Source organism: Scyliorhinus canicula, chromosome 20 (assembly GCF_902713615.1).
Source record: "Scyliorhinus canicula chromosome 20, sScyCan1.1, whole genome shotgun sequence".
Lineage (NCBI taxonomy): Eukaryota > Metazoa > Chordata > Chondrichthyes > Carcharhiniformes > Scyliorhinidae > Scyliorhinus > Scyliorhinus canicula.
The window spans coordinates 56,045,543-56,073,116 of NC_052165.1; the positions used below are offsets into that span (position 1 = coordinate 56,045,543).

General features: G+C 46.6%; 1 protein-coding gene across 4 annotated transcripts in view; it reads left to right on the forward strand.

Moving 5' to 3' along the window:
* The first annotated feature begins 576 nt into the window (after window positions 1-576).
* LOC119954912 (protein FAM118A-like) overlaps window positions 577-27,574 on the forward strand; it is a 108,737-nt gene continuing 81,739 nt past the window's right edge. The window contains exons 1-2 of one of the 4 annotated variants that reach the window (XR_005458338.1): window positions 577-1,103; window positions 14,051-14,106. Coding sequence is in view for 2 of the 4 variants with exons in the window: in XM_038780592.1 (XP_038636520.1) it covers window positions 14,092-14,106 (15 nt within the window). In the remaining 2 variants the exon portion in view is untranslated. The remainder of the gene's footprint in view (window positions 1,104-14,050; window positions 14,107-27,574) is intronic. The other 3 variants (XR_005458339.1, XM_038780592.1, XM_038780593.1) reach the window with 3 other exon arrangements.

Consider the following 27,574-nt stretch of genomic DNA (forward strand, 5'->3'; position numbering starts at 1 on the left):
AGATGTACTTCATTGGCTGCAAAGTGCTTTGGGATATCTTGGGTTCTTGAAAGGCTTTTTTTGAGTATGCAAAAAGTGCAATTTGAAGGCAGGAGCAACTTTGCACAGAGGCTGTGGAGTTGATTGAAACAAAATCAATGTTAATACAAGAAATGGAAAAAAGGGATATCGGAACAAAGATTTGGTTCGCTGATGGCGTCAGCAGCACGAGCTGGGCTGAATGGCAAGCTTTCACGTTGTCATTTATATATCATGCTGACTAATGAAGATCGACGCGAATGCTTAAGCCATCAGATTTGTTTTCCAGGGACACCTGAATATGGCCCTGTCTGAATTTTGATATTTTATGTGCAGCATTTTGTAATGATGACAACCAAAAATATTTTCTCGTGATCCAGCTACATGCAAATAGGAAGATAAAGCCTGGCAGTGGTGCCAATTTCATACTCGTGGTTAAAATAAAGGGATTAAGGTTTGGGAATCGATTAAATGATGTCGCGAAGAAGAACAGTCACGATCGCAGCATCCTCTCGACCTTTCACTCAAGCCTTCTCTGGAAGGCTGGTGGAGGAGCGGCGGAACCTTTCTTTTGGTTCCGTCTACTACTGCGCGCGCGTCGAGGAGGACTTTAGGCGGACAGGGTGTTGGGCCGGCATTCTGGGTCCGTGTGGCGATTCAACTGAAAAGACTCGGGAGAGATTTGAAATTAGTCCCGCGCGCGACGAGTGACGTTGATCCTCTCGTGGCCAGGCCAGGCGAGGCGAAGGGAAGCGAAGCAACCGCTGGCGCTCGAGCGCGGCAGGAGGGCGGAGCCGCGAAGGGGTCAACAGCTGGATGCCCAAGCCAAACGCAGAGCCGGCCCTGGACACTCACACCGGCTTCAGAACAAAGACCCTGAACGCCCATTTAATTTCCCTTCTCACACGTGTTTTTGCTGGCAATACACTTAGTACTTTATCTTGCGGAGAAATAGGGAAAGGGAAGGACGCGTGGGGCATTTTGCAACTGTTGTCTCAACATCCTCTCCTAGCTTCCGCCCGCTCCCTCCTGCCGTCTGAGTTTACGCTAGATCATTCCTTCCGAGAGGAAGGAAACAAATGCAGGTAATTATACTTTTGGCATGCGAAAAATCTCTAATTTGCCGATGATTAAATCGCTTTTGAATCGTTCCCCCCTAATTGTGAACGGCTTTGGCCCCAGTAACTGCAAAATACGTATTTTTCAATGTTTTGAGCTGGATGGTATTTTCTTTCTTAAACTTTTAAGCCGAGTTCAATATAAACAAACCTAACTCCCCCCCCCCCCCCCCCCCCCAGATTATTTCTATCTTTTTGCTTTTCTGCAGGTGAACATAAGTCTTCAGAAGGTTCTTGGCAGTCCATGTTCCCATGACTATATTCCCCTTCTGTACCCCTAATGAATTAAATGTTCCAAAGTTTTGTAAGGGGGATTAATGTATGTGTCTATGCTTCCATAGACTGCTTAAAATATCTAAAATATATACCTATGATGCATAAATAGCTTTCATTTAAAAAAATTATTTGTGGGCTTTACTGAAAATATTCATTGCCTGTCCCTAATTGCCCTTGAAGGTTCATTTTTTTTGGCAACTGAGAGACTTGCTTGGTCAGTTCAGAGAGCAGTTGAGAGTCAACCACATTGCTGTGGGTCTGGAGTCACATTAGACCAGATTTATTAAGATGGCATATTTCCATCCCTGAAGCAGTGTTGCTCAATAGGATTTTGATTCTTGGGAAACACAAAGTAAGAACAGGAGTAGGCCATTCAGCCCTTCAGGTCTGTGGCCGATCCTCCACCTCAATGCCATGTTCCTACTTTCACCCCATACCCCTTGATGCCCCTTAAAATCTAAAAAAAACTTGAATACATTCAATGACTTGCCCTTCACAGTCTTCTGTGATAGAGAATTCCACAGGCTCACTATCCTTTTAGTGAAGAAGTGTTTCCTCATCTTGGTACTAAATGGTCTATCCCGTGTACTGAGACTGTGCCCCAGGGTTCTAGATTCCCCAACCAGGGAAAACATCCCCTTGCATATAGTCTGTCCAACCCTGTTAGAATTCTATATGTTTCACTTGGATCTCCTCTCCCCCTTCTAACTCTGCTCAATACAGGATAGGTTGAACCAATTTCTCCTCATAGGACAGTCCCGCCATGGCCGGTATCAATCTAATGAACCTCCGCTCCATTTCCTATATGGCAACCGTGAAATTGGTAAAAATCTGGTCACCATATTTGTCACATGATACAAAACGATGCAACATTAATAAAGCACAAATGTGTTTGAGATTTTAAACTATCATCAATAAAAATGGATATCCTCCCCTGCGAATCAGGTTCAAAATAACTTTGCAAAACTAACATACATGCAAACATACAAACTTGGAGGAGGTCATTCAGCCCCTCAAGCTTGCTCCATCATTCAACAAGATGAGGGCTGAACTGATTGTGACCTCAACTCCACATCCTGCCTACCCAGATAACCCTTGACTCCCATGTTAGTCAAGAATTTATCTGCCTCTGATTAAAAATATTCAATGACCCAAACTTCACTGCTCACTCCAGGAAGAGAATTCCAAAGACATACGACCCTCTATACGAAAAAGATTCTTTAGAAATCCAGCTGTCCTGCAAAGCAAGCCTGTGGGCTCCACTCCCAAAGGAAGGTGACAATTTTATTAACTGAAGTGTTCTGTTTCAGTGTGTAACAGATTTTTTAAAATCGAAGAGTAAACTGTCTCTATTAAAAAATTATGTATTCAACCAGGGGAGGGAGAAAAAGCAACCAATCTCTCTACCTGTTGGCTTCTGCACTCCGACTACTGCCTTGCTTGCTATTTCTGTGTCCAGACATTTAATGGACCTTCAACTCATGGGCCAACCTCCTGTAATCTTTTCTTTTGCAGCATTAGTGCCGTATTCCTTTAAATCACTCATTTGACAGATCTATTAAGATGAATACATTTGCATGATGTTGCACCATCTCAGCTTGTCAAAATTGCACCTGTCAACCCTCAATGGCCACCAGACACCTCAGCTGTTTTGTGAAAGCCTCTACCAGCTAAACCAGATCTTCAGTTGGCATTTCCTATGTCACAAGATTCCATAAGAAAATTTCAAGTAATTGGACTGTTACTCTTCTGAAGGCCCACCCTGCTTTCAAAGCTCTTCACATAACCGTCCTATAGATCTCGATGTTTCTGCAATTTGAGACTGTGATGGAGAGTAGGAACAGGGAAGGTAACAAACAGCAGGCTACTTGTTTTTTGAACAAGAGGCCCTTTAGCTTCTAGGTAATTTTGAACCCAACAGATGAACTGTACTCTGAGAAACATGGTCATCACCAGTCAGCTCTCAAAGGGGAGAGCAACCGATGGTCCTCTGGGACTGTGGCAACATTTACATTACTCAATTAAGGACAGATGACATAGCGGTCCAGCCACCCACACTCATCATCACCACTGCAATTTTAGTACAGATCTGTATTGTGTGGCTCTAAAAATGAACAGTGTCAATTCACCACACATTTGTGACTGATTCGCCACGTGATGGGCATCTTGGACAAATCTGCCCTAAAGGGACCTTGGTGAACCAGATGTTTTTTTAATGACACTCTGGAGTTATATGGTCAATTACAGATACAAACAACTATGTGTTTATTCTAGATTAATTAATTGAATTGAAATTCCTCAGCTGCCATGGGGTGAGATGAGGGGAGGAGGTGGCGCAGAGGTGATTTTGGACTTGCTTTTGGTTCATTAATCCAACTTCTGGATGACAATTGCCATTATATTAATCACCCTGCCACTGTTCTTGTGTGTGGTGATTTGTGATCTGAAATTCATATTTCCCTTCCTCCAGTGGAGACACTGCCTGTCTTTCCAGATACAATCCATGTTTGTAAGGATATAGCAATTTTAATAGTGATAATTGTTTCAGTGAGCATTGCATTGATATGTCATGCACAATATTTTAGAGGGAATTTATTTTACAGTTTAAGCTTCCACCTTCATATTTCTGTCTGTAATAGTTTAAGACAGCTCAGTGTTTTAGCACAGGTTGAAACAGCAGCCCCTTGTATGGTCGAGTTGTAATGGATTGCCAAGCAAAGTTCAAGAGTTTTTTTCAATTGCCAACTGTGCCCCAAAGTGTCTGGCAGCTTTATAATAGACGGTGGTTTGTTGGGAGCAGGGTGGGAAAATCTCAATTGTGCTGATTATATTGATATGGAGTTTCATACTCCGCTGCCTGTTTGTAAGATTCTGTTCCTTTTATTGAAGAGTCTCTGAGACAAGGCCAAGTCAGAGGAATTATCACCCTGAAAGATGTTTTGAATTTCAGGTGTTTGATAAGTGTCGCTGTGGGAATAGCTTCAATGCCACTGCACACAGCTGAAACTGAAATTGGAAAGAAGTGCTTTTTGTGCAAAATTACATTTGTTGGTGATATTTTAGCTATTGTTCATTTTGGCATTAACAGGATGATAGTGAGGAAGGGGGATATAAATCAATCTTTAGACATAACCCCATGATATCCGGAACATCTGGGAACTCTTGAGAGGAGATATTGAATCAATGGTGGGAGTTTGGGGCAGCCTGATGATTATCCCAATGGCACCGATTTATGTTGATGGAAATTAGGTACGTGATAGAACCTGCCCTAGAACCCTTCACTGCTGTGGTGAGTGGTAATAACTGGAGCATAGTTTCCAAGTGACAACATATGACAATGCCAGCATATAAGGAAAATGGAGTTGTGATTTCTGGATAAGTTGCCAAATCTCTTGCTGTTGGGGAAGGACCATTTTAGCCAAGGGAGTATTTTTCTAGTTATTACCAAGCATTCTTCCTTTATGAAAAGTTGACATCACCTTGGAGAAATGCTACAGAGAAGAAGCTTTAGTCTAAGACCTCACTGCCCATATTGTGTGCTCCATCGTACAGTAGCATCTTGTACACTTGTAAATTTCAGATTTACCAGAAATACCAAATTGCACTGGGATCTGTAAATATAAAAATGCATTATTTTTGCAAGCAACTAATATACAATCCCAGACCAGACCCCAACATTGGCTAGGATACTGAACCAAAATTCCAATATTCTAGTTTATTTGAAAGACTGCGGAAAGAATGATTTGCTCCAGGAGTGATTGCATGAATAAATAGGGCATGGTCAAGCACTATATTACGATCCCAGACCAGACCCCAACAGTGGCTCGGATACTGAACTGAAATTCCAATGTTCTAGTTTATTTGAAAGACTGCGGGAAGAATGATTCGCTCCAGGAGTGATTGCATGAAGAAATAGGGCCAAGTTATTTTTAAAACAATATTAACTTTTAACTTTGCATCTAAAAAGAACAGTTTACAATTTACATCTTAAACACTTCTACTCAGTTTGACAAGAAACACACAGATCTCGATCTATTTTACTGTGGGGGAATTATGGACTCCGCATCAAGGCAGGTCAGAATTCAACTCCTCCAAAGTTTCTCCACCAACTGCCTCTCCAATGCTTTCAAAATGCCTCTCTGTCTTTTATGGCTCCACCCAGCAATGTCCTCATCTCCCTAGCTGAAACAACAACATCTCTCTGCGGGCTGCAAAGCACATTAAATCCCAGGGAGTTAATGTGCTTTGCAGCCTGCAGAGATATGCATTAAACCCAGACTGAAAAACACATTCCTTCATCAATTTAATTTGCTGGCTGCTAAAACAGCAATCATGTTCTAACCTCAGGCTTTAATCCTTAAATTTCCTGCTGCACAGGGACTCAGCTGGTTCAGAAGGCAGATGGGACACTTGTCTTTATTAGCCGAGATGTGGAGATGCCGGCGTTGGACTGGGGTGGGTACCGTGAAAAGTCTCACAACACCAGGTTTAAGTCCAACAGGTTTGTTTTGAATCACTAGCTTTCAGAGCACAGCTCCTTCATCAGGTGATTCCCGAGTAGCCGAGCATATAATATAAGAGCATCTGATCGATCTGTTTGAAACACTTGTTCAGTCACAGCTGGAATATTGTGTGCAGTTCTGGTTGCCACACTATAGGAAGGATGTGATTGCACCAGAAAGGGTACAGAGATTCACTAGTGTGTTGCCTGAGCTGGAATATTTAAGTTATGAAGAGAGTCTGGCTAAATTGGGGGTTATTTTCCCCAGAGGAGGAGAGAAAGCGGAGTGTGGCATAATCGAGGTGTACAATACTTATGAGGGACATAGATAGGGAAGTACTTGTCCCTGTAGTATAGAGATCAATAGCCAGGGGATGTAGATTTAGGTTAGGGGATTTTGAGGGAAAATGTTTTTTCACCCACAGGCTGGTGGGAATCTGGAACTCGCTACCTGAAAGGGTGCTCGAGGCAGGACACCCACAACATTTAAGAATGCGTTTAGCTGAGCACTTGATGGAGTGGAATCTGTGGAACTCTTTGCCGCAGAGGGCTGTGGAGGTCAAATCACTGAGTGTCTTTAAGACAGAGATAGATAGGTTCTTGATTAATAAGGGGATTTTGCGTTATGGGGAGAAGACAGGAGAATGGGGGATGAGAAAAATATCAGCCATGATTGAATGGCAGGAGCAGATTTGATGGGTCGAGTAGCCTAATCCTGCTCCTATGGCTTGTGGTCTTGATATGGAATAGCATGCATGACTTTGGACCAAGTCTTAAAAACTGGCATGAGAATAGATGGGTGTTTTGATGGTCAGCACAGACACAATGGGCGTCTTTTTGTGTAAAACTCTATGATTTCAGCGCAGGAGAAACCAAAAAATGCAGGATGGGATTTAAAACTTTGCTGAAACAAGTGAGGAAGAAATGGTCCATAGAAAACTAGAATTGTCCATTCTGAATTTCCGTCTGTACTGACAGTGGTGATTTTTGTGAAATCCTGATTTGTCTGAGAATTAAAGGATTCTAACTTCAGGGTGACTGCCTCCTTCTGCAGGTGCCTGGGTTAGATATTTTCAGTAAACTCAGGGAAGGTGGTAAAAGAGGGGAGGGGTGGCATTTTTAGTCAAGGACAGTATTACGGTGGCAGAAAGGAAGTTTTGATGAGGACTCGTCTACTGAGGTAGTATGGGCTGAGGTTAGAAACAGGGAAGGGGACAACCCTGTTTGGGGTTTTCTATAGGCCTCCGAAAAGTTCCAGAGATGTAGCGGAAAGGATTGCAAGAGTGATTCTGGATAGGAGCGAAAGCAACAGGGTAGTTGTTATGGGGGTCTTTAACTTTCCAATATTGACTGGAAACGCTATAGTTCGAGTACTTTAGATGGGTCCGTTTTTGTCCAATGTGTGCAGGAGGGTTTCCTGACACCGTATGTAATAGGCCAACGAGAGGCGAGGCCATATTGGATTTGGTACTGGGTAATGAACCAGGACAAGGTGTTAGATTTGGGGGTAGGTGAGCACTTTTGGTGATAGTGACCACCAATTCGATTACGTTTACTTAGTGATGGAAAGGGGTAGGTATATACCACAGGGCAAGAGTTATATCTGGGAGAAAGGCAATTATGATGCAATGAGGCAAGACTTCGGATGCATGGGACGGAGAGGAAAACTGCAGGGGATGGGCACAATGGAAATGTGGAGCTTGTTCAAGGAACAGCTACTGCGTGTCCTTGATAAGTATGTACCTGTCAGGCAGGAAGTGGTCGAGTGAGGGAACCGTGGTTTGCTAAAGCAGTTGAAACACTTGTCAAGAGGAAGAAGGAAGCTTATGTAAAGATGAGACGTGAAGGTTCAGTTAGGGCGCTCGAGAGTTACAAGTTAGCTAGGAAGGATCTAAAGAGAGAGCTTAAGAAGAGCCAGGAGGGGACATGAGAAGCCTTTGGCAGGTAGGATCAAGGATAACCCTAAAGCTTTCTACAGTTACGTCAGGAATATGAGAATGACTAGGGTAAGAGTAGGGCCAGTCAAGGACAGTAGTGGGAAGTTGTGCGTGGAGTCCGAGGAGATAGGAGAGGTGCTAAATGAATATTTTTCATCAGTATTCACACAGGAAAAGACAATGTTGTCGAGGAGAATACTGAGATTCAGGCTACTAGACTAGAAGGGCTTGAGGTTCATAAGGAGGAGCTGTTAGCAATTCTGGAAAGTGTGAAAGTAGATAAATCCCCTGGGCCGGATGGGATTTATCCTAGGATTCTTTGGGAAGCTAGGGAGGAGATTGCTGAGCCTTTGGCTTTGATCTTTAAGTCATCTTTGTCTACAGGAATAGTGCCAGTAGACTGGAGGATATCAAATGTTGTCCCCTTGTTCAAGAAGGGGAGTAGTGACAACCCCGGTAACTATAGACCAGTGAGCCTTACTTCTGTTGTGGGCAAAGTCTTGGAAAGGTTTATAAGAGATTGGATGTATAATCATCTGCAAAGAAATAATTGATTAGAGATAGCCAAGACGGTTTTTGTGAAGGGTAGGTCGTGCCTCACAACCCTTATTGCGTTCTTTGAGAAGGTGACCAAACAGGTGGATGAGGGTTAAAGCAGTTGATGTGGTGTATATGGATTTCAGTAAAGCGTTTTGATAAGGTTCCCCATGGTAGGCTATTGCAGAAAATACGGAGGCATGGGGATTCAGGGTGATTTAGCAGTTGGATCAGAAATTGGCTAGCTGGAAGAAGACAAAGGGTGGTGGTTGATAGGAAATGTTCAGACTGGAGTCCAGTTACTAGTGGTGTACCGCAAGGATCTGTTTTTGGAGCCACAACTGTTTGTCATTTTTATAAATGACCTGGAGGAGGGCGTAGAAGGATGGGTGAGTAAATTTGCAGATGACACTAAAGTCGGTGGATTTGTGAACAGTGCGGAAAGATGTTACAAGTTACAGAGGGACATAGATAAGCTGCAGAGCTGGGCTGAGAGGTGGCAAATGGAGTTTAATGCAGAAAAGTGGTGAGGTGATTCATTTTGGAAGGAATAACAGGAAGACAGAGTACTGGGCTAATGGTAAGATTCTTGGTAGTGTGGATGAGCAGAGAGATCTCGGTGTCCATGTACATAGATCCCTGAAAGTTGCCACCCAGGTTGAGAGGGTTGTTACATTAAGAAGTCTTACAACACCAGGTTAAAGTCCAACAGGTTTGTTTCAAACACGAGCTTTTGGAGCGCAGCTCCTTCCTCAGGTGAATGGCGAGGTATGTTCCAGAAACATTTATATAGACAAAGTCAGAGATGCTGGACAATGCTTGGAATGTGAGCATTTGCAGGTAATCAAATCATTACAGATCCAGGGAGAGGGATAATCGCAGGTTAAAGAGGTGTGAATTGTCTCAAGCCAGAACAGTTGGTGGGATTTTGCAAGTCCAGGCCAGATGGTGGGGGGTGGATGTAATGCGACATGAATCCAAGATCCCTGTTGAAGCCGCACTCATGCGTGCGGAACTTAGCTATAAGTTTTTTGCTCGGCAATTCTGCGTTGTCGCGTGTCCTGAAGACTGCCTTGGAGAACGCTTACCCGGAGATCAGAGGCTGAATGCCCTTGACTGCTGAAGTGTTCCCCGACTGGAAGGGAACATTCCTGCCTGGTGATTGTTCACCTGAGGAAGGAGCTGCGCTCCGAAAGCTCGTGTTTGAAACAAACCTGTTGGACTTTAACCTGGTGTTGTAAGACGTCTTACTTGGCTTTTATTGGTAGAGGGATTGAGTTTTGGAGACATGAGGTCATGTTGCAGCTGTACAAACTCTGGTGCGGCCGCATTTGGAGTATTGCGTGCAATTCTGGTCGCCGCATTATAGGAAGGATGTGGAAGCATTGGAAAGGGTGCAGAGGAGATTTACCAGAATGTTGCCTGGTATGGAGGGAAGATCTTATGAGGGAAGGCTGAGGGACTTGAGGCTGTTTCGTTAGAGAGAAGGTGGTTAAGAGGTGACTTAATTGAGGCATACAAGATGATCAGAAGATTAGATAGGGTGGACAGTGAGAGCCTTTTTCCTCAGATGGCGATGGCTAGCACGAGGGGGCATAGCTTTAAATTGAGGGGAGATAGATATAGGACAGATGTCAGAGGTAGGTTCTTTACTCAGAGAGTAGTAAGGGCGTGGAATGCCCTGCCTGCAACAGTAGTGGACTCGCCAACATTAAGGGCATTCAAATGGTCATTGGATAGACATATGGATGATAAGGCAATAGTGTAGATGGGCTTCAGAGTGGTTTCACAGGTCGGCGCAACATCGAGGGCCGAAGGGCCTATACTGCGCTGCAATGTTCTATAATCCAATTTCCCTAACATCTTACAATCATCACACTGTGTGGCAGATGTGGATTGCTGTACATGGGAATATGCTGAAGCATGTCAGTAATGTTGATAACTGACTGTCAGTTGATAAATGACTGAATGTTCTGACGATGGTATATTCAGCTTTATAATGTGTACCTGTCTATTGGGTGACATTCCGGCGCCTGTTTGGGGAGGCTGTTACGGGAATCGAACCGTGCTGCTGGCCTGCTTGGTCTGCTTTCAAAGCCAGCGATTTAGCTCTGTGCTAAACAGCCCCCTGTAGTACCAGATGCCCCCTTTCCCCTCATACCTTTGTATCTAAGATCAGGTTCTGGATTGTTTCCGTTATTTTTTTCAAGGTGTTGGCATCCTTTGTTCACCTGAGGACGGCTGCAGACCTTGTGATGATGAAATGAATGAAAATCGCTTATTGTCACAAGTCGGCTTCAAATGAAGTTACTGTGAAAAGCCCCCAGTCGCCACATTCTGGTGATAATACTAAATTTTGCAGTCCAGAGGTAATCAGCAGTCGAACACCAGATAAGTTCAAAGAGCCGTTTATTTACCGCGGGGCTGTAGCACAAGTTTAACTGAGTTACAGCAAGTGAAAAAGCAAACTTCTCTCAGTTACAGTTGACTATATATTCTTACAAAACCCATCAAGCTTTCAGTCATTAGTGATTAGCACATTACGCCCCTCCTTTAAGTAATTATTTTCTTCCCATGATTAGTAATACAGTTAGTTTCATAGCATAGTAATTCTTATCAAAAAGTCCTAAGGAGTGAATCTTCCCCCGGCTGTGTTTCGTTCCCACCACAGATCTCACAGACAGTCAAGGTTTGTGATAACGCCTTCTCACAGGAACAATTCATTTCACAAAGCTGGTATACAACCTGACATTCCATTACCCATCAAGCTCTGATTTAACTTGACCAAACTCTCATTCCATTTCCCATCATGCTCTGATTCTAACTTGAGCCAAACTCTCACCGGCGCCTGTTCGGGGAGGCTGGTACGGGAATTGAACCGTGCTTTTGGTCTGCTTTCAAAGCCAGCGATTTAGCCCTGTGCTAAATGAATTTCAGGAATTTTGCCTCAGTGATGATTAAGGAAGACCAAGTCAGACTGATGTATGACTTCAAAGGGAATTTGAAAGTGATGAGCTGAATTTTTCCTGAGGGAAATGGTGCATTTTCTGTTCAGTTGATCGGCTGTCTGCATGCATCTTGTGGCGGCCAGCAGGTTAAGAACCTGAGGCACAGAGGCTATCCAATTAAGGAGGGAGAGGTGTGTCCAATCCTGGTCTGAGGCTGCACAACGTGGTGGCGAGTTTAGTGTCAGATGATGCTCTGGCTGGTGCACATTAAAGGGCTGCCAGCCCTGCATTAAGTTGCTGCCTGAGTCAAGGACTTCCTTGTGTTCCTGCTGACTTGAGTGGTTCTGCTCTTGCCTCCTTTCCTGAATTCTCAACGAACCAAGGAGTTCACTGGAAGGCCACAGCACCTTGACAGTAGGAAGACTTAGAAGGACTCCCCAGGTCCTCCATGCTGCAAGGCCAGACGTCCTCTTCATAAAGAATGGGAGGAGGAGAGGGCTGATGAAGCAAAACTGGATGGAGATTGCAGAGACGTAGGGGTTCATTAAATACCCTGGGAATGGATAAAATGCTAGTCCAAGAGTAGGAAAGAACAAATATTCATTAGAGAAATTATGTCAACATGAGAGAATTGGAGGGGTGAAGTATTGAATGGGGTAGCTGCAAACTAAACCACTCTGGTTTCTAATTTACATGGATTCATAAACTCAATAAATGGTTTAAATTAAAGAAGTATACTTTTATGATTAGGAGATTATTCTTTGCACAAAAAGTGATCATATGTAAAAAGTTGTGTGATGGAGTAGGGAAATAATTGATAAGCAGTTGAATGCTACATGTGCATGGTCTTTGTGTCACTTTGGATAGATGATTGAAATGAGGTAAATGACTTCTGGTGACGTCATGTAAGATGATAACAGTGGCTCCGGTTAAGTCCTTGTTTTCTCTCAAGAGAATTGAGACAGCATCGGGAGGAAATAAAATTGGACGTCCAAACTGCGGTGAAGGGTGCGATTGCTGAAACGATGGCGACCATGCAGGTGGCCCTAGAAAAGGCAGAAAGGCGACGAAGTCCAGGAGGAAACCATCAAGGAGCTGGAAAGGTCTGCAACAGATCAGGGCCAACTAGATTCGCCCTGGAAAAGGAGGTGGCAAGGCTGATCCCATCTCAGGGAATTTAAAAGGGAAAATTGAGGACCAGGAGAACCTACGAATCATGGGCCAATAGACGGGATTGAAGGTAGAAACCCACAGACGATGTGACGCAAATGCTGGGCAACCTAGTGGAAAGGATAGCCTCCACACCCACCAGAAATTGACCAAGCCCACCGGTCGCTTCGCTCATAGCCCAAAAACCGGGGAACTGCCGAAGATAATAATTGCCAACTTGCACCCGTACCCGGACCGGGAATGAAATTAAAAACTAACTGGGAAAGGTGCTGATTCATTTATCTTTGGTGAGCCACACTGTACAAAAACGGCGTAAGGTTGGGATGCTGTAACCAGCCAAACTCTGGGCAGTATGGTAGCAAAGTGCTTCACAGCTCCAGGGTCCCAAGTTCAGTTCCTGGCTTGGGTCGCTGTCTGTGTGGAGTCTGCGCGTTCTCTCCGTGTCTGCGTGGGTTTCTTCCAGGTGCTCCAGTTTCGTCCCACAGTCGAAAGATGTGCAGGTTAGGTGGATTGGCTATGCTAAATTGCCCTTCGTGTCCAAAAAGATTGAGTGGGATTACTGGGTTATGGGAATAGGTTGAAAGTGTGGGCTTAAATGGGGTGCTCTTTCAAAAGGCTGGTGCAGACTCGATGTGCCGAATAGCAGCCTCCTGCACTGTAAATTCAATGATGCTATGTTCCAAGGCAGGGAGCACTTCACGGCCCCTGCGGACGCGGACAAGGTTGTCGTGGAGAAAGGACTGGATAAGTGGCAACAGGGACAGCGATGAAGAACCCACAGGAAGAGACTCTTAATGCTCCGTATTTATTTTTTTACATTTTGTACAACCAACTGTGAACCGTCACCAGATGTACTGCCTCGTTCTGGGGACGAGGGAGGAAAGAGAGCGAGGTATGAACGAGGACAGCAGAGCATAGGATGGACACCTGGAATGTCACGGGACTTAATGGTCAGTGAAGAGATCCAGCGTCTTTGCCCACCTGAGAAAGTTTGAAAGCCGACATAATCTTCCTCCAAGAGATGTCTTCCTTCAAGAGATAAACCTGAGGGAGAAGGACCGGACTGCGGGTAAGGAAGGGCTGGGTGGGGACAGACCTACCGTTCATGCTACGGGACCGGGGGGGGGGGAAGTGCAGCTAACACTGCTAAATAAGAGGATGATGATTACAGTGACAAGGACGGTTACGGATCCAGGGGGATGGCACGTCATTGTCAAGCGGTGTCCTGGATGGGGCACCGGTATTCCTGGTTAATATGAATGCTCCGAACTGGGACGACACGTAGTTAGTAAAGAAGACCATTGTGGGGGGAGGGGGGGGGGGGGGGGGGGGGAGAGGAGGAGAAGAAGAAGGTGTCCTATCAAGAAGGGGGTGGTTTAATTGTCTGCCGGGCGGGGGGGGGGGGGGGCAGTTTATATTTGTTTTCTGTGGTTGTTGATACATGTTTTATTGTTTGATTATTGTTTATGTATAAAATTTTAAAAGTCTCATAAATATTTTAAAAAATGACCCTCCACTCCAGTTATGATTTTGAATTTCACACAGGGAGGTAGAAGTCAATAGAGTCAAACGAAGAGCCACCGACAATGTCCAAGGACAAAGTAAGTTGTGTTTATTACGGCCAGGTATGGTCTCTTTCTAATACGTGTAGAGCACGTGAAAGTGGACTTTTAAAAATGTTTGACCAACCATTTTCTCCAGAACTTAAGGATTTTGCATATATGTTCACCCCTGGATTAATGGCTGTGTGGAGATGAGGGCACAAGCAGGTTCACTGTGGAGCATTGTATTCAAAGTAATCATAGAATCTCAGCACACTGAGTCCACACCCCACCCACATCCCCGTAACCTAATGCAACCTTTTGGACACTAAGAGGCAATTTACCATGACCATCAACCTAACCTGTACATATTGGACTGTAGCGGAAACCCACGTAGACACTGGGAGAATGTACAAACTCCTAACTGCGGGGTAAAATTGTGCCGGGTCCCTGGCGGCTGTGAGGCAGCAGTGCTAAACCACTGCCAGCCTGCCGCCCTGTTGTTCCAGCTCACTCGATGTATCAAATAGATGACTGATAGTTAAATTGGGGTGTGGGTGGCTGTGGGGAAGTAGTGCTGACCACTTGGGTTAAAATACTTAATCAATGATCTTCCATCGTTGGATCAGAAGTGGGACTGTTCTCTGATGATTTAAAATAAATAAATAAATAAAATTTATTCTCATTTTTCTCCCGAATTTACACCCAACAACAATCAATAACCAACAACAAATCTCTCAAACCTCATAACAGGAACAACGATCCCATCCTTCCACCATGCCCAGACATCAGCCTGCATGTTAACATAAACAAATGACAAAGAAAAAAAGGAAACAGGGATTACCCATAGCCATCTTTAACATACATAGCCCCCCTCCCACCCATCCCCCCCCCCCCCCAACTAATGTTCGATGTTATCCAGTTCTTGAAAGTGCATAATAAATAGTGCCCATGACTTGTAGAACCCCTCCGAGCTTCCCCTCAGTTCGAACTTAACCTTCTCAACTGTCAAGTATTCCAACAGGTCCCCTTGCCAAGCTAGGGCACAGGGTGGAGAGGCCGCTCTCCATCGGCTCTTCCTCGCCCTCGTGAGGTGCGCCCTGTACACCACCTTAAGCTGTATCAGCCCAACCTCGCACACGAGGTGGGAGGCATTCACTCTCCGGAGCACCTCACACCAGACCCCGTCCTCTTTCACCTCTCCCAACTCTTCCTGCCACTTCGCTTTGATCCCCTCCAGTGGTGCCTTATCCTTTTCCAACATAGCTCCGTATACCACTGACACTGTCCCCGTCTCCAGTCCCCTTGCGCCAGCACCTCCTCCAACACGTGGAGGCCGGTTCCTCTGGGAAGCTCTGTATCTCCTTCCTGCAAAGTCCCGAACCTGCATAGACCTAAACACTTCTCCCTTCTCCAGCCCATACTTCGCTTCCAGCTCCCTCAATCCTGCAATCGACCCCGAAGAAACAAATCTTTTAGAGTCTTAATCCCCTTCTCTTCCCATTTCCGAAAGCTTCCGTCCCACCTCCCTGGCTTCAAATCTGTGTTCTCCCGGATCGGCATTTCACTCGATCCTGCCCCTAACCCGAAGTGTTGGCGAAACTGCCTCCAGATTTTCAATGAAGCTATTACTACCGGACTCCCTGAGTATTTCTCCGGAGCTATCGGGAGCAGGGCCGTTGCTAGTGCCTTCAGTCCCGACTCCCTGCACAAGCTCTCCATCCATTCTGACCCCACTGGGGAATCAACCCCTCTGACCCAGCTCCGCACCTTCTCCACATTCGCCGCCCAGTAGTAGTACATCAGATTTGGGAGACCCCAAACCCCCTGCCTGCCTTCCCATCTGTAAGCAGCATCTTCCTCACTCTGGCCACCTTCCCTCCCCATATAAACGAGGTAATTCTTCCCTCAATCTTCCTGAAAAATATCGGTAGGCACTGAAAAATAAACAGAAATCGCAGCAACACATTCATTTTAACCGCCTGCACCTGACACCGTCAGTGACAGAGGGAGACCATTCCACCTCGCCAGGTTGGCTTTCACTCTCCCCACCAAACTAGTGATGTTGTATCTGCGAAGCCTTCCCACACCCGGGCAACCTGCACCCCCAAATACCTAAAGTGGGTCCCTGCCCTACGGAATGGCAGCCCCCCCCACCCCTGCCCCCGCCCCCAGCTGAGAACACCACAAAATACTCACTCTTGTCCAAGTTCAGCTTGTATCCAGAGAAAGACCCAATACCTGCAGCAAATCCAATATTCCTCCTATCGACGCACTCGGCTCCGACACATACAGCAGCAAGTTGTCGGCATACAAGGACACCCTCTGCTCTAACCCCCCCCCTCACTATTCCTTTCCATGCTCCCGAACTTCTTAATGCGATGGCTAACGGCTCAATCGCAAGCGCAAACAGCAGGGGGGGGGACATAGACATCCCTGCCTCGTCCCATGGTGGAGAGAAAAGTATCTCGGACTGATATTGTTCGTCGCGGACACTCGCCTTCGGCTTCCTTATATAATAACTTTACCCAGTTCACAAATCTTGGTCCAATCTCAAACCGCTCCAGCACTGCCATCAGGTACCCCCATTGCACCCGATCAAACGCCTTCTCAGCATCCAGTGCCACCACCACCTCTGTTTCCTTCCCTTCCGCCGGTGCCATAACGACGTTCAAACCCTCCTAATATTCGAAAACAGCTGCCTCCCTTTCACGAACCCTGTCTGATCCTCGCCTATCATCTTCGGGAGGCACCCTTCCAGCTTACCCGCCAGTACCTTCGCCAATATCTTTGCGTCCACATTAAGAAGTGATATGGGCCTATACGACCCCACACTCCGTCGGATCCTTATCCTTTTTAAGCAACAGTGAAATCGATGCCTGCCTCAAGGTTTGCGGCAGCACTCCCTTCCCTATCGCCTCTTCAAACATCCCTATCATCAGGGGTGCCAACTTATCCTTAAATTTTTTATAATATTCCACCGGAAACCCATCCGGCCCTGCCACCTTCCCCGACTGCATCGTCCCAATCGCGTCTTTTATCTCCTGCTCCAGTATTGCTCCTTCTAGTGTAGTCCTGTCTCCCTCCCCTAGCCTCGGGTACTCCAACCCATCTAGAAATTCCAGCATCTCATGGTCTCCCCCGGGTGGCTCTGACCTAACAACCCATGGTAGAATTCCTCAAAAACCTTGTTAATCAGCTCCGGAGCCACCACCAACTTCCCGGCCCTATCCCTTACCTGAAGAATTCCCTTCCTGCTGCGTATCTCCATCTTCATAACTGCACCCCTCGCTTGTCTCAGTTGGTGCACCGCCTCCTGGTGGATAGTCGGTCGAAGCTCGCCTGTAGTTCCTTCCTCTTTCCCAGCATCGCTGGGTCTCCAACCTCTGCATAACTCCTATCTGCCTCCAACATCCCATCTATTAGCCTCTGCCGCTCCAACCTCTCCTCTTTGTCACCCTGGCCTTAAAAAAAATTACCTCACCCCTCACCTCCGCCTTCAGAGCGTCCCAGACGACTGCTATTGACACCTCACCCATACAGTTGAATCTTGCATACTCCTTAATTACCTTTTCAATTTTTCACAGAATACTTGGTTCCCCAAAAGCCCCGCATCCAGTTTCCACCCCGGCCTCTGCACTACCCTTCTCCCGCACCATATCCACAAAATGTGGCGCGTGATCTGACACAGCAATTGCAGAGTATTCCCAACCCCTTGATTCCAGCCAGCAAAGCCTTTTCCACCACAAAAAAGTCGATCCGTGAGTATACCCTATGGACTGCTGAGAAAAAAGAGTACTCCTGTTTCCCTGGGTGCAGGAACCTCCAAGGGTCCATCCCTCCCATTTCCACCATCAGCCAGCTAGCGCCTTGCCCCCCCCGATAGGATCAGCGAGCGCGGCCGTGATCTGTCCAATCTTGGCTCCTGCACCAAGTTCCAGTCCCCCCCCACAATCAGCTCGTGAGTGTCCAAGTCAGGAATGGCTCCAAACACCTTCCTCACAAATCCTGCATCGTCCCAGTTGGGATCGTATACACTTAACAGCGCCACTAATCTCCCGTCCAGCGCTCCTGCCACAATCACATATCTACCCCCCCTAATCTGCCACTACCTTCTCCATCTGGAAGCGTACCCTTTTGCTGACCAACACTGCTACCCCTTGAGCCCTTCCATCAAATCCAGAGTGAAACACTTGGCTAACCCAACCCTTTTTAAGTCTCACCTGGTCCTTCACCCTCAAGTGAGTCTCCTGCAGCATTGCCACATCGGTTTTCAGACTTTTAAGATGCGCAAGTACCCTTGACCTCGACCGGACTTCCTAGCCTCTCACGTTCCACGTGACTATCCTTACTAGGGGTCTCTTTCTCCCCCCCCCCAAACCTTTCTCATCCACCATCAACATATCGCTGGGCCCTGCCCCATAAGCCTGACCCGCCCCTGTCCATTGTTAACATTGAACCCCTTCCCCGCCCTCCCAAAAACCCCCACTACCTTTCCCCCTGAACCAACTTCCCCCAACATCCAACACCCCCCCTCGCTCGCCTCGTAGGCCCATTGACGCCTGCTATCCAGGCTCCAATGTCCGCAGCCCTCCTCTCACCTCCGTTCACTAGCTGACTTTAGCTAGCTAGTGCGGGTGGCCCACCCCGAGGACATATCATCCCCTTCCACCCAGTCCCAGAGAAAAAAAAAACCAAACCCAATAATCAACCCATACAATTCACTAACATAACATTTAACTGTCGCAACACAGAGCGCCCATCAACCCACCATTAACTTAAACTCTATAACAATGCAAAGAGAAGCTGCATCCGCTGTCTCAAAATAAAAGTCTTTGCCATTATACGTTACCCTCAACCACACTGGGTACACCATAGCAAATCATCTCCCCTTCTTGTACAACGTCGCCTTCACTCGCCCAAACGCCGCTCGTCTTTTTGCCAACTCCGCCGTCAAGTCCTGGTAGATCGGGACTGTAGTACCATCCCATAGCACCTCCTGCTTCTGCTTCGCCCAGTTTAACACCTTCTCCTTCATGCAAAACTTCTGGAAGCAGATAATTACTGCCCTTGGCGACTCGTTCACTTTGGGCTTCGGCCATAATGACCGATGGGCTCGGTCTAGCTCATACTGGGAGGGGCTCTCAACCCTCCCCCATCAGCTCCTCCAACTTCTTAGCAAAGTATTGTTTTGGCCTTGGGCTCTCTGTCCCTTCGGGCAAGCCCACAATTCTCAAATTATGCCGCCTTGAGAGATTTTCCAAGTCTTCCAGCTTTGCACGGAGACCTCTATTAATCTCCACAACCCTCCGCAACTCATCTCCCATCGAGGTGACCTGGTTGCTGTGTCGTGACATGGCTTCCTCCACTTCTTCATCTTCTCGCCCTGCTCCCTCACCTCGGCCAAAGCCTTTGCCACCGCCACCTTCATCGGGCGACTATCGGGGCGATTGCCTCCACACCAGTAACTTTAATGCGACCGCTGTCTCCTTTTTCCAGGCCTCCATGTGCCTCGCAAACTGTTTTTCCAGCTCCATTGCCATCACCTCGGTGTTCTTCTCCACCGATAAATAGTGCGGCCCCGCTTTGCAGTTCGGCTTCCGCCATCCTATCACCACTTTTATTCGTCTTCTCCTTCTGCGGCGACCCCGCATTTCCTCCTTTCTTCGATGCTGCTTTTCGCATCGTTTAGCGGCATATTGTTTTTCACTTTCTTCTCTTCTCTCTCTCCCTCCACCCTTCTGTCCTTCATCAATCTGAATTATTCTTTTTCTTTTATTAAAAAAAGGGGAGGAAAAAAAACTTCACCAAACTTCTTTAAATTTCTTTAAATCTTCCAGCTTTCTTTCTTTCTCCTCTGTACTCATCCAGAACTCCCCTGGGACCAGGTTTCAGCCTTCTTTCTTCCCTTCTAGGTGGGAGCCATCCGATGTGAGACACCCCACGTACGTGGGTGCCCTGGACTCGGGCCTGCCTCCTCGTAGCTCCGCCCCCGCTGCTCTGACCTCGACGCCGCGCTGAGTCCAGCTCCCGGCCCCCGCCGCCCAACATCTGCGTGGGGTTCTTCACCGGTTTATAACCGGCCCCGCTGGCTGCTTCCGACGGCCCCAAAGGCCGACTATAGTTGGGAGGTGCGTTAAAGTTTGGGGAAATCCCCGAAAACGCCGCGACTCGTGGCCACCGGCAGGAGCTCTTCGCGCTGCGGCCGCCCTGCGCGCACACGCCACCTGAAGTCGTCACTGTTCTCTGATGATTGCATAATGTTCACTATTTGCATCTCAGAGACATTATGATCATGTCCGATCACCCAACGCAGTAACTTTTCCCCATAACCTTTGATCCCTTTAGCCTCGAGCTACATCTAAATCCTTCTTGAAAACAATGTTTTGGCCTCAACTGCTTTCTGTGGCAGCAAATTCCACAGATTCATCACTCTGGAAGAAATTTCTCCGCATCTCAGTGTAAATGGTTTACTCCGTATCTTTAAATTGTGATCCTAGGTTCTGGACTTCACCACCATTGGAAACCTCTTTCCTGCATCTACCCTGTCTAGTCTTGTTAGAATTTCATAGGTTTCTATGAGAATCCCCCCCTCCCGCTCTGAAGTCCACCGAATATAATCCTAACCAACTGAATCTCTCTTCATTCATCAGTCCTGCCATCCCAAGAATCAGTCTGGTAAACTTTGGCTGCACTCCCTCTACAGCAAGAACATTCTCCTGTAGATAAGGAGACCAAAACTGCACACAATATTCCAGGTGTAGTATCACCGAGGCCCTGTATAATTGCAGCAGGACATCCCTGCTTTTGTACTCCTTCACTTGCTGTGGGCAACAATCCATTTGCCGCCTTTACTGCCTGCTGCCCCTGCATACTTATTTTCAGTGACTGGTACACAAGGACAGTGGTCTCATTGCTCATTCCTGAATCCCAATTTATAGCCTTTCAGATAATATCTGTCTTCCTGTTTTTGCTACCAAAGTGGATAACATTTATCCACATTAAAGAGCAGGTCAGAGCTGAGAAATCCTGCGGTGAATAACTCTCCTCCTGACTCCAAAAGCCTGTCCCCCACCTACAGGGCACAAGTCAGGTGTTGATAGAATATTCTCCACTTTCCACAACAACACTGAAGAAGCTGAACACCATCCAGGACAAAGCAGCCTGCTTGATTGGCACCCCTTTCACAACCATTCACTCTCTTTGCCACTGCACAGTGGTAGCATAGAACATAGAACAGTACAGCACAGAACAGTGTGCACCATCTACATAATGCGCTGCAGGAACTCAGCAACCCTCTTTGACAGCACATTCCAAAACCATGACCCCGACTATCTGGAACAGGGTTTCCCAAACTTTTGAGCCCCGACTAAGACAATCAGGGAATCCCAGGCATTCTCATAATGTTGATGCCCCTTTCATATCTGCATAGATAGGAATTGGGAAGAGACACAGGATCCAAAGTACATTTGCTCAGCTATGTGGCCTCCTTGCATACCCTGGCCAAGCCACCCTCTCACGACCCTGATCTTTAATGCCTGGAAGTAGCACCCACTTTAGGAGTGGATAATCTAAAAAGTTCTCGCAATAAAAGATGACCGTTTGTCATTTTTAATGGAATGAATGATGCTGAAAAGTTAACACTCATATTGGACACATGCATCTCCCCCATGCATGCCCGTGCCTTCCTCTCCCTTGTGCGTTTCTTTGCCTTCCACTCCCTCGCCCTTGCCATCCTCTCTCTTGCGCATGCCTTCGCCTGCCGCTCCCCCACCCCTGGTGCGTCCTTGTGCCCCCCCCCCGCCCCACATTGCGCCCCCTACTTCCACTCTCTTGGTGCCAACCGACGACCCCCCCCCCCCCCCCCCCCCCCCCCAAACTCTCATTGCCCCTGGTATACCACCACCCCCTCCCCTGCGGGCTCCCACTCCTCGCCACCAAGTGTAGTCTGGTTCTCACCCAAAAAGCTGGCGGAGAACACCCCGTCGAAGTCACCTGACATGGTTTTTAGAAATGTTTTGGTTGAATTGCACCCGTTGCCTCACAGCCACCTCTCCCACTGCATCGCAGTCACGCTCCAAAGGCACAACTTTCGCATCATACCAATGTCCACACCAAACCTGGTATGGAGGTTTCAGTTTTGTGCTGTTCCCAGCTCGTCCAGTAAGAGGCTGACTTGATTGAACAAGCAGATCTGCAGCAGTTCTCAGATTTAACAAATTAGCATGCCCAGTAGTGGACTCCCTGGGTGACTGCCGCAGACCCCAGGTTGCAAACACCTGGTTTAGAAGGACAAAAGCAGCAGACACATGGGAACAAGGCCGTTTGGATGTTCTCTTCCAAGCCATCCACCGTCCTGACATGGAAATATTGGTGTTCCTTCACTGTTGCTGGGTCAAAAGTCAAGAATGCCCGTCCCTAACAGCACTGTGGGTTGTACGACATCACATGGACTGCTGAAGTCATGAAGGCAGCTCACCACCACCTTCTCAAGTGCGCTGCGGGATGGATAATAAATGCTGGGCTCGCCAGCGAAGCCGTTATCCCAAGAATTAAAAAAATGAAAAATCAACAAGGGCAATAATGTCCATATGCCCACTGATATTATTTGTGTAGAGAAAAGGAGCGTCTGTATAGTTGCTGGAAAAGAAGAAAATATTTTTTTTTTAAAAAGGAAAGAAACTGGAGAAATTGCTTCCTTAAAAAACGAAATGAAGAAGAAAGTCAGTAAAAGCTTATACAAGTAAATAAAAAAGTAAAAGAGCAGCTAAAAGTGACTAAGTATGAATAATGGACAACAAGAAAATGGAAACTGAACAAATATTTAGTATGACCTCACAGTAGAAGACATAAAATACATTCCAAGAATAGTAAGAAATTGAGAGGTAAAAAGGAGGGAAACCTAAAACTATCTCAATCACATGAGAAAAAGTAATGGAAAATTAATGGAATGGGACTGAAGGCTGACCAGTCCCATAGGCCTGTTGGCCTGCCTCCGAGCTTCTTAAAAGAAGTGGTGACAATGGTAGTGGATGCAATGGTTGTAATCTTCCAAACTTCCATGCATTCTTGAAAGGCCCTAGTAGAATGGGAAACTGCAAATGTCCTATTCAGGAAAGAAGGGAGACAAAGCAGGAAATTATAAGTCTAAGTCTGTCATTGCCAAGATACTAGAATCCATTATTAAGAAGGTAATAGTTTTCTGTGTGGAGTTTGCACATTATCCCTGTGTTTGCGTGGGTTTCGCCCCCACAACACAAAGATGTGCAGGGTAGGAGGATTGGCACACTAAATTACCCCTTAATTGGAAAAAATTAATTGGGTACTCTAAATTTACAAAAAAAAAGAAGGTAATAGTTGTGCATTTAATAAATCATATAATCAGGCAAAGCCAATATTTTTCATGGAAGGAAAATCCTATTTCACATTTATTAGAATTATTTAAGAATGTAAAATACAGGGTTGATAAAGGGGCATGACGAGATACAGTTTATTTGGATTTCCAAAAGTCATTCCATAAGGTGCTGCATAAAAGGATACTCCACAAGATAAAAGCTCATGGTGCTGGGGATGGTATATGAGCATGGATAGAGGGTTGGCTAACTAACAGGAAACTGTCTGGATAAATGTGTCATTTCAGGATGGCAAACTCTAACTAATGGGATTCCTCGTGGATTAGTGCTTAGGCCTATTTAGAATCTATTTTCATGACTTGAAATAAAGGACCATGTATTTTAGCTAAATTTATTGATATAAAGATAAAAAAGCATATTGTGAAGAGTATACAGGATCTGCAAAGGACTTTTGATATGCTAATGAGTGAACAAAGATTTGGCAGATGCCGCATAATGAGGAAGAATAGATAAGCAGAATATTACTGAAATGGTGAGGGACATGCAGAATGTGGCAATTCCAGAGGAAAGAGGCATCTTTGTACATGAATCACAAAGTGTTAGCATACAGGTAAAGTGAGTCATTCTGAAGGCAAAAGGAATGTTGACATTCATTGCAAGGAGGTGGAATATAAGAGTAGGGAAGTCATGATACAACTATAGGTGCGGTCATGCCTGTGGAGATTGTTTTGGTCTCCTTGTTTAAGGAGGTTCTGAAGGCAAAGGGAATGTTGACATTCATTGCAAGAGGTGGAGTATAAAAGTAGGCAAGTCTGGCTGCAACTATAGGTGTGGTCATGCCTGTGAAGTTTGTTTTGTTTCCGTGTTTATAATAATCTTTATTAGTGTCATAAGTAGGCTGACATTCACATTGCAATGAAAACCATCAGTTTGTTTCGGGAAGGATGAATGGGGGGTTTCTGAGCTGGCATCGGGCAGGGATCAAAAGAATGGGGGACCTGTTCATTGATGGGGCTTTGCGAGCCTAGGGGTGCTGGAGGAGAAATTTGGGCTGGCCCTGGGGAATGCTTTCAGGTATATGCAGGTGAGGGCGTTGTGAAACGACAGGTGAGGGAATTCCAGCTGCTTCCAGCACGCAGGATTCTGGACAGGGTGATCTCGGGGGTATGCGTTGGAGAGGGCAAGGTCTCGGCAATTTACCAGGAGCTGCAAGAGGAGGAGGAGGCCTCGGTGGAGGGGCTGAAGGGCAAGTGGGAGGAGGAGCTCGGGGAGGAGATTGGTGAGGGGTTGTGGGCTGATGCCCTGAGCAAGGTCAATTCTTCCTCTTGCGCCAGGCTCAGCCTGATATTTTGGGGTATTGGACGAACCGGGAGTGCAGGAGGCGAAAGAGGCCGGTATTCTGGCCTTTGCGTCCCTGGTAGCCCGACGGAGGATTTTGCTACTGTGGAAGGATGCGAAGCCCCCTAGCATGGAAGCTTGGATTAATGACATGGCTGGATTCATCAAGTTGGAGAGGATAAAGTTTGCCTTGCGAGGGTCTGTGCAGGGGTTCTTCAGGCGGTGGCAACCGTTCCTAGACTTTCTCGCGGAGCGTTAGGCGGAGGTCAGCAGCAGCAGCAACCCAGGGCTGGGTGGGGGGGGGGGGGAAGAGAGCGGGGGTGAGGGGGGAGCGGGTTTCTTCTTGGGGTGGCGTTGGGGTTAGGGTGGGGTGTTTCCTGATCGGTGTTTGTATTGTTATATGGGGGGGCTATTGTATTTTGGGGAAAGCCCGATGTATAATTCTTGCGCGTTGTGTTCTTATTTCTTTCTTCTGTAGGGGGGGTGGTTGTTGAAAATCGACTGAAAACTTGAATAAATATATATATATTTTTTTAATAAACAATTTTATTGAGGTAGTTTTTGGCTTTATAAACAGTTACAGACATCATCAGAAAGAAAGCAAAAAAGGCAAAAATGTGCAAACATCCATGTACTTTCAATACTTCAATCATAACATATTGCACAAGCCCGCTCCTCTCCCACCGGTACTACCCGCCATATTTTCCCTCCTACTGTACTCTTACCCACCTTCTGCTGACGCTCACTCTCCCGCAAAGAAGTCAATAAATGGTTGCCACCTCCGGGCGAACCCCTGCACAGATCCCCTCAAGACGAACTTAATTTTCTCCATACCCAGGAAACTCGACATGTCCGCAAGCCACAACTCAGTCTTCGGGGGCTTTGAGTCCCTCTACGCCAATAGTATTCGTCGCCGGGCTATCAGGGAAGCATAGGCCAAAACATCGGCCTCTTTCTCCCCCTGGACCCCCGGGTCCTCCGAAACCCCAAAAATTGCCACCCCTGGACTCATCACCACCCTTGTTTTTAGCACCCGGGACATGACCCCCGCAAATCCCTCCCAGTACCCCCTCAGCTTAGGGCATGCCCAAAACATGTGCACGTGGTTCGCTGGTCCTCCAGTGCACCTAGCGCATTTGTCCTCTATCCCGAAGAATTTGCTCATCCGAGCCACCGTCATATGGGCCCGGTGAACGACCTTAAATTGAATCAGCCCGAGCCTAGCACATGTCGCGGTCGAATTTACCCTACTCAGGGCCTCTGCCCACAGCCCATCCTCCATTTCTCTGCCTAGCTCCTCCTCCCATTTAAGTTTCAGTTCCTCTGTCTGGGACCCTTCCTCCCTCATGAGCACCTTTATATATACCTGAGACTCTACCCTCCCCTTCTTCCCTCCTAGAGACTATTCTGTCAAGGATCTCCATTGGCGGGAGGCGTGGGAAAGATGGGACCTGTCTATGAACAAAGTCCCGCAACTGTAGGTATCTAAATTATTTCCCCTTACCAATCCAAATTTCTCCTCCAAGCTCCTCAAACTCGCAAAGCTCCCTTCCAGGAACATATCACCCACCCTTCCCGCCCCCGCCCGCCGCCATACTCGGAACCCCCCATCCATACTCCCGGGGGCAAACCGATGGTTGTCGCAGATTGGCGCCCAGACAGACGCCCCCATCTCCCCCACATGCCTCCTCCACTGGCCCCATATCCGCAGGGTCGCCACCGCTACCGGGCTGGTGGTGTACTTGGCCGGCGGCAGCGGTAGAGGAGCCGTGACCAGGGCTGCCAAGCTGGAGCGAATAAATATATTTATAAAAAAAAACACTGCAATGAAGTTACTGTGAAAATCCCCTAGTTGCCACACTACAGCGCCTGTTCGTGTACACTGAGGGAGAATTCTGAATGTCCAATTCACTTAACAATCACATCTTTCGGGTCTTGTGGGAGGAAACCGGAGCACCTGGAGGAAACCCAGGCAGACAAAAGGGAGAACGTGCAGACTCTGCACATACAGTGACCCAAGTCAGAAATCGAACCTGGGTTCCTGGTGTGTAAAGCAACAGTGTTAACCACTGCCACCGTGCCGTCCACGTTTAAAGAGATATGTTCTTGCGTGGATGCTGTTCAGAAAGGTTCACTCGATTGATTCCTAAGGTGAAGGGATTGTCTCAATGAGGAGATTCAGCATGTTGGGTCTATACTAATTAAAGTTTGGAAAAATTTGATCTTGTTGAAAAGTGTAACATTCTGAGTGGGTTTGACAGGGTAGATGCTGAGATAATTCCTTGTTGGGAATCCAGATCTAGGGGGCACATTATAAACGTAAGGGGTGTCCCATTTTAAGACTGTGATGAACAGGAATTTCTTCTCCCAGGGAGTCTTTGAAATTGTCTTTCCCAAAGAGCAGTGGAGGTTGGGTCATTGAATATATTCAAGGCTGAGCTGGACGGATTTTTGATAGACATGGATGCCGAGGGTTTTGGGGGGCAGGTAGCAAAGTGGAATTAAGGCCAGAATACGATAAGCCATGATGTCAGCCTTATTGAATTGCGATGCTGGCTCGAGGGGCCAAATGGCCTATTCCTGCGCTTACTTTTTTAAATCTTCAGATCTCCATAATTCAATATAATCCTTTTATGTTGTAGATGGAAAGTTAATCTTTCTGTACTGATCTGTCTTGCTAGATGATTAGTCCAAGGAGTATAAAGGCAGGACTGTGTCTCTTCCCAACATTGGAACTGTTCAGCTCTATATTATAAGGGCAAAAACACAATGTACTTGTAGAACAGCATTGACTATACTTTCTACATTAAAATGTGTATAAGCTTTATTGAATTATT